This window comes from Echinops telfairi, unplaced genomic scaffold (assembly GCF_000313985.2).
Source record: "Echinops telfairi isolate 266 unplaced genomic scaffold, ASM31398v2 ScPeMD7_7400;HRSCAF=8409, whole genome shotgun sequence".
NCBI classification, from domain to species: domain Eukaryota; kingdom Metazoa; phylum Chordata; class Mammalia; order Afrosoricida; family Tenrecidae; genus Echinops; species Echinops telfairi.
This window is the reverse complement of record NW_022111300.1, coordinates 48577584-48590706: the sequence shown is the minus strand read 5'-3', so window position 1 is coordinate 48590706 and position 13123 is coordinate 48577584. Positions and strand designations below refer to the sequence as shown.

Genomic DNA, 13123 nt, shown 5'->3' with positions numbered 1-13123 from the left:
TTTGAGAATGATGAGGGCAACAAATGTACAAATGTGCTTGACATACAATGGATGGATGGATGGATTGTGATAAGAGTTGTAAGAGCCCCAATAAAATTATTTTTTTAAAAAACTGCAGTGTGAAACCTGGGTGACTCACAAACATTTGTTTGTATGAACATTACATGCAAACCACATGCAGGTGACACTGAAACACTTACCTGAGGAAGCTCGGGGGAGGGGGTGGGGAATCCTAAAGGGTTTCCCTGTGAGAGCTAGTGTGGCTCCAGTCTTGCTGCTCCTGAGGGAGAGAGAGGTGTGGGGGATGTGACACCCATTTCCCCACTGCTGCCAAGTCATAGCCCACTATGGGATAGCGGGGGAGGGCTCCCCCAACGAGTGTCCAAGACTGTCAGTCTTTATGGAAGCAGGCTGTCGCACCTTTTGGCCGGGGATCCGCTGCTGGGTCCCACCAGGTCCCACCCACCCACGTCTAGGTTAGCGGTCCATGCTTACCCCCGGGCCACCAGAGCTCCAGGCTCTTTTAGAGAAGCTGTTTTTAACCGTCGGAAATGTCCTTGTAGGAGGATTGTTGTCCAAGTCGCTTGGAGTAAGCACGATAGATCACAAAGCAAAGAACAGGTCTTCCTTCTGTGTGCTTGATTGGATCTGTGGCGCAGACAGTGAGTTCTAGTCTGGACACCAGACTAGCAGAGCCCAAGCCCCAAGCCGTTCACTCTAGAAGTCTCTCCAGCACATGGTGAGGTTTTCGGCTGTGGCGCAGAATCCTCTTCCCCTGTTGAAGGCCATCCGCATGTTCACCGTGTAGCCGTCGTTCTTCTCAGAAGAGCAAACAGCCTAGGGTGAATTTATGGGAAGGAAGCACCTGGAGGTGAAACATTTGGGAAGATCCTCTCAGGCGTTTTTTCCCTCAGAGCCCCCAGCACTGCCCCTGCAATGGATGGGTCATTAGGAGAAAGTATAAGATGAGTGGAATGAGGCCTAAGATATAGTCATGACTAGAAAGTGCTCGGGACTTCAGGTGTAAACCACTTTCCCTTCCAGGTCTTTGGAAAGAGTGGCTAGCCAATGAGGGTGTCTGATTCCCAGGTGGATGGAAGAGAATTCAGTTTCCATTGTGTCCCTCAGAACAGGCAGAACATGCTATTTCTTGGTCCGGGACAAAGCCCAATGACACTTCTTGCAATGGCTTCAATTCAGGGCAGGGGACACCGTGACTTTCCTTGTCACCATACCTTAACCCAGAAAGCTGCAGGTCACCTTGAGCACCTGCTAGGTCCACACCACCTTCATCTTTCAGGAGGGTGTGTGCATGGCGAGTGCAGAGGCTTTTCGACAAGCAGTCCCTCCTCACTGTCCAGAGATCAACTGGCCTCGGTCAGCCCAGCTGCACCGCTCTCAAGATCGTTTCCAAGGCCCATAGCTGGGGTCCTGAATCCGAGTCTACTGCACTACCTGGTTTTGAGAAGCAGAGAGCCAGGCCTTACTTCTGAGGGTGAGCTTGAACGTCCAAAGCCTTCAACAGGTTAACTGTTGGCACCACAGTGACTCCCAGACATGGTGAATGAGAGACGATGCATCATGGAGCCCTATCCGGTGCCAGCCCAGCGCTGCCTGCTAGATTACAGCCCATGCTGACACCTTCGATTCTGAGCTGTGGGTTTGCCGAACCATGCCTGTACTCTGCTGCATTTTAGGATTAAAATTGGAGAAGGGGGAGGTGAGAAAACCCACCACCAACTGCCCCAGCTCCTTCGGGAGCCCTCTTTCAGATATGCAGAGTAGGAGCCAGGCCCTGAAAGATGAGTGGCAGGAGCGACTGCAACCCTCTGTGGTGGCTTATCGGCACAGTGTGTGGGTTCAGGGCACGGGAGCAAGCAACAAGCAGTTCAATGGCAAGAAATGAGAAGAGCCCGCCTTCCTCGCCGTGAGCTAGTCTTTTCCTCCCACAGCATCCCAGAGGCTTCCCCTGCAGGTGTCACCTGCCCTGCGTGGCACTTGCGCTGTGGCCCCTGGTCAGTCTTCCTGCTCATCCTTAGTTACTCCTTTGTCAGGATGACAATGCAGCGTGTCCTCCTATAAGGTTCTGCTACTGACAAATGGAGAACTGCCCCAAGGCCGTGATCCGACTGCACTGTCTTCCTCAGAGGAAGTGGCTAGATTTGAAAAACCACACCTGATGGTTAGCAGCCAAGCACTTTCCTTTGGGCTAATCTGCTGCCAAAGCAATGACTAAGGTGTGAGCGACCTACCTACGGCACTTTCAATCGCCTCCTACGCATGTGGAAACCGGATAATGAATGAAGACCAGAGAATTGCTGCAGGCACTGGCCAGGGATACAGGAAGTACCTGGGCGGCCGGAACAAATCATGTTTGTACAGCCAGAGTGCTTCTGAGAAGAGAGGATAGCAAGACTTCATCTTCCATCATGTTTCAGGCAAGGCCAGTCCTTGGAGAAGGGCATCATGCTTAGTGACGCTGAGGGCCAGTGTGAACGAGGAAGACCCTAAAGCGGCACACTGATGCCGTGGTTGCAGCGGGGGCTCAAACCTATCAAGCACTGTGGGGATGGCGCAGGAGCAGGCAGTGTTCCATCCTGCTGAGCATGGGGTCAGAGTCGGAGCTGACTCGTCGGACAGAACCCTAACAAGAACCGACAAATGACTGCCAAGCCATGACTTGATTTGAGCATCGGGGATGTAAGGGCAGATACCCTCCACCGTCTGGAGAAACCCCATCTTCTGATGTGTGTCTGGGGTAAATACAGAATCACTTCTCTGCGTGTTCCAAAAGCACCCTGGGAAGTCCCAAGCATATTAATATTACAGACTGGTTTATTTGGATTGTCATGTGACAATGGGACAAGTGTTAGAGGCTGGCCTTAGAGAAGACAAGGTTCCAGTGCTCTCTCTACAGTGTCTGGAGGGAACGGGAGCACTGACAAATGGGTTGGAAGCCAAGGACAGCAGACTTCCTCCCGCCCAGCTCCCGGGTGACCTGGGAATGTCTCTTAGCATTTCTGCATGTCACTGGCCGCCTCCACAGGAACCAGCTGCCATGCATTACACAACCCTAGAAACCTCAGGGGTGAGAAACAACACAGATTAAACAGTATCTCTGCCCACCTGGTGCCCAGGCTTGCTTTGGATTCTATGGCCAAGAAGGCCATAAGAAATGTGAACTTGTTTCTTCTGATATTGGAGGGAGGAGCAGCAGCAGTGCTAGCACAGTCCAGCAGGTGGTGCTCTTGACAACAGCCATCTAGGGGAAGGGGTCAGAAGAGGCAGGGTCTTGAGACTGGCCTGGCCAAAGGTCACTATGAGCATGTGGGATTGGGTGTGTGGAGGGACCAGGTGCTGCTGAGTGGTGTGAGGCTCACTTGGCCCCTGGCTTGGCTTAGAGACACTTGGGCTTCCCTAGAGGCCTCTGGGGTTGCCTCAGAGTGCAGTGAGCGTATGGCCCTACTCACCAGTGAAGTCTGGATGCTATCCCCACCACACCAGCCACTGGCCTGGCCCCTCGGGGAGGGTCATGGTCCATTGTCCCCAAGCACATAGGCTGAGAAGCGCTCATTGCCCTGGTCAGAGCCAGTCATGTGAGGGCCTGAGAGGGACACCAGGGTCTGTGGGGAAGTTGGTCTGCACAGGGGAGAGGGAAGCTACAGTATTTGAACCATGTGTCTGATGAGGTGTGTGCGGGTGGGCTGGGGAAGCGCTAGGAGCGCCCTACCTCCTTCAGGACCTGTGGCACGTTAACATGCCTGCCAGGGGCAGGGCCCAGACAATCAGCCCTGGATTTCCCCCAGTATTCCCGGCTGTTCCTGTGACCCAGGAGCCCGAGAAGTGACTATGCATTGGGTTTTGTGTCCACTCTAACGTCCACACACCACCAGGATCAGCAAGGCTGTCTTGCCAGTGGCACTGGCAGCTCCCTCAGTGCTAATGCCACCCTTTCGCGTCATTCCCCATTAAAAACTAGGAAACTCTGCTAGCCCCAGCATGCCTTCCACTCGATGGGAACCCAAGGCGGCCACTGAGACAAACGCGGGTGGGCCCAGTACTTGTAAATTTTATATTTATTATTACAAAAGTACGACCTGTTTATTGTGCATTCTGCTTTCATAGAACTCTTGGTATGTAAATGATCTAGTTGAACCCTAGACAGTCATGCTGATTGTGGCAGCAGTAAGGGACACAATTAAAAAGTGTCTCAAAGTTGAGGGAGGGCTTGAGGCTCGGGTGCGGGTTCCCCTCTGGGGGCCGACAGCGTTCCCGGGTGAGGAGCAGCGCTACTCCGCTCGTCTTCACCCTGTCAGGAGTTCCAGGTGGGGGGCGGGGAAGGACGGGGAGGGACGCTGTCAGTTTGGGCTGTGTCCTTACGCCATTGCCAAGACTACAAAACGTTTTAAGCATCACTATACAACACTGAGCTATTTACAATAGAAATGTCTCAATCAACTGTTCTCTCAGAGAAAATTAGTGGATCCCAGTGACTTCTGTCACCTGACAGAGTAAAGCAACTCCTAAGAGTTAGTCTCCGTGTTCTACAAACATCTATCGTTTTCAAGACAAAAAAAAGAGAGAGTCACGTAGCACTGGCCACCTGCCCTGCCTTCCGAACAAACAGAACAAATCGTTTTAACAAATATCCCATTACCGTTACTGTTTCTCTGTAATATATTAAGCCTTCTGTTCTTTGTCTTTACACTTTTGATATGTTAAGGGAAGAGGTTAACAGAGGTGGTAAATCATATTGGTAAAGCATCACTAGAAGAGAAGTGGTCATTATTTTTAAAAAAAACCGACAAACAGGAGAGGACCTCCTACAAGAGGCTGCGGGGGCAGAGGGGAGGCGGGTGCCCGTGGCGCCGCCGGTCATAGCGGCGTGTCATAGTAGTCCGGCAGCGGCTCCGGCGGGGGCACGGGCTGCGGCGGCGGCGGCTGCTCCTGGTGGTGCTTCATGAGCTCTTTGACCTCCTCTTCCAGCTCCGGCGGGATGATGAACTGGTCATCTGGGTCCGGCTGGGCGGGGGCCGCAAAGTAGCCTCCGGGCTTCCGCAGAGGCGCGTCGGCGGCCACCTCGATCACGTTGTGGCTCCTTTCCTGGGGCGCCACTGAGCCGTTGGCCCTCCGGCGCCCCATGGTCCCCACCGTGGAGAAGTCCGCCTTCCTGGGCAGCCCAGGCTCATCCTCGTTGGCGCTGATGACGATGCCCTCGTCGCTGGCCTCGGCCGGCACCTGCAGCAGGCTCGGGCGCCTCTCCTTCTCCCGGGCCCGGCTGCAGTGGATGTCCACCTCCACCTCCACCCGGCTGCCATTGCTGAACACGCCCTCTATGGGCTCCTCGTCCTCGCTGTCCAGTCCGTTGTCCGAGAAGGCGCTAGAGAAGGTGGCGCTGGAGAGCTGGCGCTGGAAGGCGCTGGCCAGGCAGACGGGGTGCAGCATGCAGCGCGGCTCGCTGGGGTAGGCGGGGCTACTCTCGCTCAGGGCACCTGAGGGGGGCTCGTCGGAGGCAGTAGAGCCCACCTCGCTGCTCATCTCCGACGTGGAGATCTCGCTGCTGATCTCGGAGGCCATGCCGCTGCTGGAGGAGGGCACGCCCAGCCCGTCGGCCGGCCGCTCCTTGAGGACCATGCTGACCGAGGGGGGGTAGAGGCCGGGGCTGGGCGGCGGCACGGGCCCGCCGGCGCCCAGCTCGCAGCAGCAGCAGCTGTCCTCGGAGACGTTGAGCTGCACCACCACGGCGCTGACGCTGTCGTGGCAGCCGTAGCCCTGGGCCAGCGTGCACAGCTTCTTGGCGGCCGCCAGAGCATCGGGCACGTTCCGCACGGCCTCCACGGCTTCCTCGGTGGACAGACTGTCCCACAAGCCCTTGCTGCCCAGGATGAAGAACTCGTCCTGGGGGGTCAGCGTTACCGACTGCACGTGAGGGCGGGGCACCACGCTGGGGTGGAGGAAGGTGTAGCCCAGGATGCGTGTGGACTCGGTGACACCATTCACCTTGCCGTCCTGCAGGAAGAAGGGCGGTGAGTAAGCACTCCACGCACAGACTCCGGGTGACAGGGGGAGGGCCACAGGGAAGTATGGCGAGGGCATAGGGGGCACGGGGAAGTGGGGGGAGGGGCAGAGGGCCACCATGGGAAGGGATTAAAGGCCACAGAGAACAATGGATAGCGGGGTGGGGGGAGGGGAGGAGTCCTGCTGCTACCCCTTTGGTGCATCAAACAAAAGTGGCCACCATGTCTGCATTCGAGCAGATGAGATGGGCACCATTTATAAAAGCCAAGCCAAACTCATTGCCGTTAAGTCTATTCCAGCTCACGTCTGGTGGCACAGTGGGTTAAGAGTTGGACCAATGTCCTCAAGGTCAGCAGTTTGAAACTGCCAGCTGCTCTGGGCTAGAGAAAGATGAGGCTTTCTACTCCTATACAGATTTACAGCCTTGGAAACCCACAGCGGCAGCTCTAGCCTGTTCTACAAGGTCGCTGTAAGTTTACACAAAAGGTTACAAGCCCCCAGCATCACTGGAGGGAGAAGACCTGGGTGACTTGTGGGGCAAGAATGTGCACACTTAAAGAAGGGTCAATTCCTTGAGTTTCTTGACCATGGCTTCCTGGTGGCAGGTGGAGGGTGAGGTCTCCTGGCTTTGTGCAGCAGGGCTCAGACCACTTTTCATGACAAGCTAAGGCTTGGGCCATTTGCCAGCTAGAAGGCATTTTCCTGGGAGTGCCCGGCTCGTCCCTGGAGTGCCTGCCTGTTCGGTTCTCTAAATCTTACAAGTTTGAGGATCTCAGGCCCATGAAGCACCTGTACCGGAGCCTACATGGTTTTTCATTGGTTGTTTCTGCGGTGGTGATGGCAATGAAAGTAGACACAGCAAAGCCTTCGCCAATTCTACCCAGTCTCCACGCACAGCTCATCCTGCCTCCTTTTCCACATCAGCTCACCAGTCGATGCCCTCTCGGAGAAATTCCCGTTCCCTCACTCCTGCTCAGGGCTCATGAATTTTGGCTTCTATGTATCTACTCACATAGACATGAGATCACATAACATTTGTTCACCAGGTAAGCAAGGGCAGCTAACCAACCACTCTGTGGGAGAAAGTGACACTACCCGCTCCCATCAAGATCTGCAACAGCCTCAGAAACCCTACCCAGCCTCTATGATCAGAATCAGCTCGGGGGCAGGGAGTGTGGGGCGTAACGTTGTCACATTCATCGTGTGGTGGCATGCATCGAGACTTGGTTTCTCACAAAGGGAGCTGGGTACACTTCATTGATGCACAAAGCACATGCTGCCAATCGGTCCCTTCAGTTCACCCGCTGGTGGCCATTTGGACTGCTCCCACCCTGGGCTATTGTACAAAGTGCTGCTGTGAACCTGTGCTACATTTTTCACCATTTCAGTAAGAGCCCCTTTAAGGCAAATGTAAGCTGAAGCAGGTGTCAAGGAAGCAGTTTCTAATATGCAAAGAGGGCTTCCCCATTCCCTCAGGCAATTGTTTCTTCCAGACTATCCCCTGCCTGTCCATCCACCACCTCCCTTTGTCACTGACTGCACGGAGCACGCGGTGTCCTAGGGGACCAGCCTTCAGTTTTAGCTTCCCATCTCTCCTTTTCACACAAGCCCCCACCAGGCAGTGCGCACATCGAGCACGCTCGAGAGGAATATTAGGGAAATGGGCTTTAAGCACTTTTGCCTCCCTTGGCTCTACTGATGCAACAACGTATGCTACCTGAGAGTGAAACATGGCAAAATCTGCCTCTGCTGCTCCACCCAGCACTTCAGAGTTCGTCCATCGGACCAAGGGCAGACTGGGCTAGGATGAGAACTGCCGTCTTATTTGCAGGGGCACAGGAGGCATGAAGCCAAATATGCCAGGACAGACAGCATGATGTACACTTTGCAGAGAGGAAAACTGAGGCTCAGAGAGGTATAAAGGTCATCCCCTGTGTATAGCAGAGCTCGGATCTGCGCATACAGCGTGATCGCAGGGGAGAGCAGCATTCTCAGTCTCCTACCCATGGAGGGCAGAGGTACTCAGCAAGAGCTGTATTATTCAACACAGCATAATGCCCTCAGGCATGTCCCTCACGGAATCTGCTTTATGACACCATGGATATGGCACTGACTCCAGTCTCTCAGGTGAAGTACGGCCTGGCCTCCTCCTCTCTCACCTCCGTGACGATGGCCTTGTGCTGCTTAATCCGCCTCAGCTCCTCTTCGCAGCTCATGACGTACGACCTGGACAGAGGCAACGGCTTCCCATTCCGACACAGAACTGTCTGGCACTTGCCCACATTAGCTGAGGTCAGGGTGAAGGAACCCCCGGGGTCCACTGGGTCATGCTTGATGTGACAAAGGACGGCCGCACCGCCAAGCTTCTGCCCAGCAGTCCCAAGTTTCCTGAGATCCAAAGAGGAAAAACCAAACATAGCCATCACATGTCATGGTGCTTCCACAGAAGGGCCACCACCAACCAGACAGGGATAGGAGAGAAGCCTAGGACCACTCCAGTGTGCACTGCTCAGGGCTCCCAGGGGAACATCCATGGGCACACACCTGCCACACGAGGGGCTGTCACCTCAGCCTGGGAGCCACAGGAGCCCATCTGAACAACGGAGTCCGTCGCCTGGTATGGCCAGTGACCACCCCTGCTGGAGGGGTGGTCCAAAGATGGCAGGGAACAAGTATCCCTTCTCTTCCCGCAGTGGGAGAACCCGAGGGGCCGTTTCAATCAGCGCAGGTTCTGTTTCAGTACCACCCACGGATGCAGGTACTTCTACACCGTGGACCGCCCTGCTCTTTCCTAAGATGCTTGCACTGTGCACGTTCATGTCTGGGGTGTCCAACACAATAGGGTCTGGTGGACCAGTCTTGTCTAATTTAGAATATCCACACACCGCACTTTCTATTAACTATCCACCTCCACGGTGGAAAAGTTCCCACAATCACTAGGGGCAAGGAAGCCCTGCAAGTCCCATGAGAGCAATGCCTCCCAGGCCCGCCCCCTTGGTCTCACAGAAACAGACCTTCAGATACTGTTGACTCCTATGCAGTGGGAGCCAAGGGACCCCTGAGCAAGCACACCAGGGATCAGACCATCCCTAAGATACCCACACCCTACAAGTGATGATGAGTGGTGCATGAGGTGGGGCTGTGACTCGGGCCTGAACTCCCAACTTCTGGGCACCCGGGAGATACCAACTGCATTCCATATCCCATCACTCAGGGTGACAAAGTGCCGTTGTGGGTGGAAGCTTCAGGAAGTGCCTCCGGTGTCTGCAGCAGTAAGCAGGGTAACACAGGAAAAGGGAGAACCACTAAGCTCACTTAGCCCGCGCAGTTTCAAACCCATGGCAGCACTGCATGAATGTGAAATGGAGGCAGACACAGGGGCCATTTCAGAGAAGCCGGGTGTCGGAAGCCTTGGGAGTTCCCCAGTTTGTGGTGAACATTCTGGAGAAACCTGGCAGCATGACAGGACTGTGAGGTCCAGTTCTAAGAAAGAGAATCCCTGCCATTGGCCTAACCACTCTCATGTTTACACTCAACCTGAGAGTGTGGGGCAGCCTGCCTTCTGAGCGGCAGGTGGGCAGGCAGGTGGCAGGGCACTCTGCTTTACCTCTGCATGACTATGAAGGTGTTGGCCATGTACTCCTCTTCCCGCTTCGTCTTCTGCAGCTCCTCGGCCAGAATGTCGCTCATGGTGCACTGCAGCAGGTAGGGCACCTCCACGTTGCGGTCCCCGTCAAACACTCCATACAGGGCCTCCCGGTTGTCGCAGAAGTTGTTCACTGACAGGGCTGCAACGCACAACCTGCAACCAAAGACGATTGGGGCTCAGTGCCCCCTCCTCCTCTTGGTCCCTGGCCCAGCTTGGCCCCTTTGCCCACCTGGCCAGCTCCAGTGGGCTTACACACAGCATCTCTTCCAGCCTGACTCAGACAGCTTTATAGTGGTAAACTGATCCCTGCTAATTTACATCAGGGCTGGGGGATGGGGGGCAGAATTGACAACAAAGGGTTACTAAGGGGTGGGAGTAATACTGGGGCAGTGGGACCACTGTGTAGTTATAAATATAATAATAGAATCAACCTCTCTCTCTCTCTCTCTCGAACAGCTGGTGCCTTTGAACTGCTAACGCAGTTAGCAGCCCAATGCATAACGCACTGCTGCCACACCTGGGCCCCTTGCATCTCCTCAGGTGAACTGGAATGAGAAAGCAGGTTCACCTCCTGGTGTGTTTATAAGCAAGACACAGGTCCTTATATCTAAAGAATGAGCTTCAAAAAGCAACTCTGAAGGCAAGGTTCTCTCCTCACCAGTCCCTCGGACCACCACCATGAGCAACCCCTTCTCTGTAGAACACAAGATCCCATTCCACCCTGGGTGAAAGAGGGAGGATCCCTGGGCAGGCCCAGGTCTGGAGCGGAATCTTTCTCGGTCCCGAAGAAAGCAGTTAGTAAGGCAACAGTGATCCCACGCAGGGTGGTCGGCTCAGAGAGGCTCTCAGCCTGGAGGCCTGTGGAGCCACGGGAAGATCTTACATGTCTGGTCAACAGCTTGGGTGGGGAATTCTCCACCGGTCCATTCTAATGTCGATGCTACTTTGTGGCCATTCTCTACTAATACTTCATGTGCATATAGTTTAATCAAGTGATAATGACAATTAATAGAAGGATACTGTTTTAGGAGCCCTTGCCTGGTACACTGAAAGGACGGAGCTGTTAGTCCACCACAGGTGCCTCAGATGAAAGGCCTGGTGATCTACCTCCAAACAAAATCAGGCACGGAAAACTGTGGCCCATAGTTCGCCTTGGACGACAAAGGATAGCCGTGCGTTGGCACTGACTCAGCAGCAATTGGACTGCTTTTTCCGTAAATGTCAGCAGCCCCTCTCTTCACCACGAGGCGATTCATGGAGCCTGCTGTACATGACGTCTCACACTAGGCGTCTCAGTGACACCTAACGGCAACGTCAGTGTCTCACAACACAAGCAGGCCTGGAGATACTGACAGCTGAGAAGGGAGGGTGGTGAGAAACAGGAGGAGCCGGAGGTGAGACAAGCAGTTACTGCCGAGTGATCACTGCTGCCAGGCTCCTTCAGAGGGCAAAGCCCCCACAAACGACTGCCCAGCCCGTCACGGAGGTGATGTGGAACAGGGATCACCCACCCGGGCCAATTCACCTTCCACACGATGCCCGTTTTGCTTGATAAACAGGCTCTGGGAAAGAGAGAGGCTTTTCAGAGGAGCAGGGGCTCATTTCAGTGCTTGGGCCTTCTCCAAACATGGGGCCTATCCTGGCATCGTGGCCCGGCAACCTCGCTCACCAAGAGGAGACATCAAGTCGCACAGGGCTGTGGCTCAGGGTTCCAACAGGAAGGAGTGGCCCCCTGGGAGGCATCTCCAGTCTTGTCTCCACCAGAGAAGCAAGGCCACGAGAGGTGGGCAGCAGGCAGGGTCTCGCTCTGGGGTGCCACTCAACTTACTTGTTTTTCATGCCAGAAGCTTCCGTGTAGCCGTGGCTCCACACAGCAGGGGCACCCGAGGCATCTCCTGCTGAGGGCTGGTCGATCTTGAAACAGCGGATGTTGCTGAAGAGAGACCGTAGGGGGTCAGGAGTCTTTAAGGTGAGCCCAGGCAAATTGCTACCTCTGTCTGAGAGGACACTCCTGACCACTGCCCCCATCTACTGTCTGGCTTTTGGACCAGGCTTCTCTCACAGTGCAGGCCCAGGGCCCAGACTGAGAGCAGGCAAAGCCGTGCTGGCCAGGGGTCTGGTCCAGGCCAGCTAAATGGCCACTGGTGATGTGAATGGCTGCTCTCACCTTGGAAAAACAGGTTAACTTGGGAAAACAAAAGTTGGGTGCCTTCTTAAAACATGAACATCCAGCTTGGAAACGGGCAAATTCGAAGCCACAGTTTTGTTTAGCCGATTCGAGGGAATTTGGAAACGTTCCCAAATCCAATTTCTGTGCATGCCAAGCCGTTAGAATACCCAAAGACTCCCCTCCCCTCCTGCAGCTCTTTTTACACCTGCAGTGTCAACCACAATATGAAGAACTATCATAAAACACAACTTACAAAGCAAGGGCAGGATTGTCATCAAGGACTGGTTGTTCTGCGCGCTGACTGAATTCTTACTCATGGCAGCCTCTAGGGCAGCAGTTCTCAACTTGTGGGTTGCGACCCCTTTGGGGATCAAACGACCCTTCCACCTAATACATCCTGTATATCAGATATTTACATGATTCATAACGGAAGCAAAATGACCATTATGAAGTAGCAACGAAAATTATGCTATGGTTGGGGGTCATTACAACATGAGTGTATGAAAGGGTTGCAGCATGAAGAAGGCTGAGAACCACTGCTCCAGGGCAAGGGAGAGGCCAGAGCAGTTGCAGGGCCGCCATCTCCTTGGGGGAAGACTGCCAGGTCTTTCCTCCCAAGGAGCCAATGGTGGGCTTGACCCACTGAGTCTCTGGCTGCTGCTCAGCGCTAACCCTGTGCCACTGGACCTCCTGTGTCAGTCAGTCATGTGGGTGTCAACCGGCATCCCAAGGTTCTGACCTGACCTCCGCACTCTTATGCCATGACTGGTCAAACAGGGCCTAAGACGGAACTACGGAAGGGAAACCTTCCAATGGAGCCCATTAAACATGAGCCAATACTTCTCTGACTCAGCAGCCTCACAGAGGGTTCCTGAAGAACGGGAAGTGGGTGTTTGCCAGTTCAGTTTAACTTCTGAAGACTGTCTGCCTGGAGGATTGTGTTCTTCCAAGATCAAGCTCTAAGGGGCCACAATGACAGCACTGACTCCAGATCATGACCCAGATTTCTTATTGGGGGGCAGTGAGTTTAGGTTCATGGGGGGAAGGGTGAGGTGGGGAAGAACTCAGAAAAGGAGGGTGAGCATGTTTGCTCAACTAGAAGGATGTTGACTGGGCGTGGAGGAATCGCTGAGCTGGCGTAGGGTCTCCTGTGTAGTCTCAACAACAAAAATAAATTTTACTTAAAAGAAAAAATGAAAGGCTGGCTACCACATAGTGAAATATCTGCAAATTACCACCAGCCCCTCTCTCTATTAATTAAACAAGGTTAAACCCTATGTATCTAC

At 54.2% G+C, this 13123-nt stretch overlaps 1 protein-coding gene across 1 annotated transcript in view; it reads right to left on the bottom strand.

The window, feature by feature from the left end:
• Positions 1-4058: 4058 nt before the first annotated feature.
• The window catches only part of PHLPP1 (PH domain and leucine rich repeat protein phosphatase 1), a 214973-nt gene continuing 205908 nt past the window's right edge, over positions 4059-13123 (bottom strand). The window contains exons 16-19 of the mRNA XM_013004763.2: positions 11496-11600; positions 9626-9820; positions 8178-8406; positions 4059-6009 (exon numbers count right to left, since the gene is read on the bottom strand). Of these exons, the coding sequence (XP_012860217.1) occupies positions 4876-6009; positions 8178-8406; positions 9626-9820; positions 11496-11600 (1663 nt within the window). The 3' untranslated portion in view covers positions 4059-4875. The remainder of the gene's footprint in view (positions 6010-8177; positions 8407-9625; positions 9821-11495; positions 11601-13123) is intronic.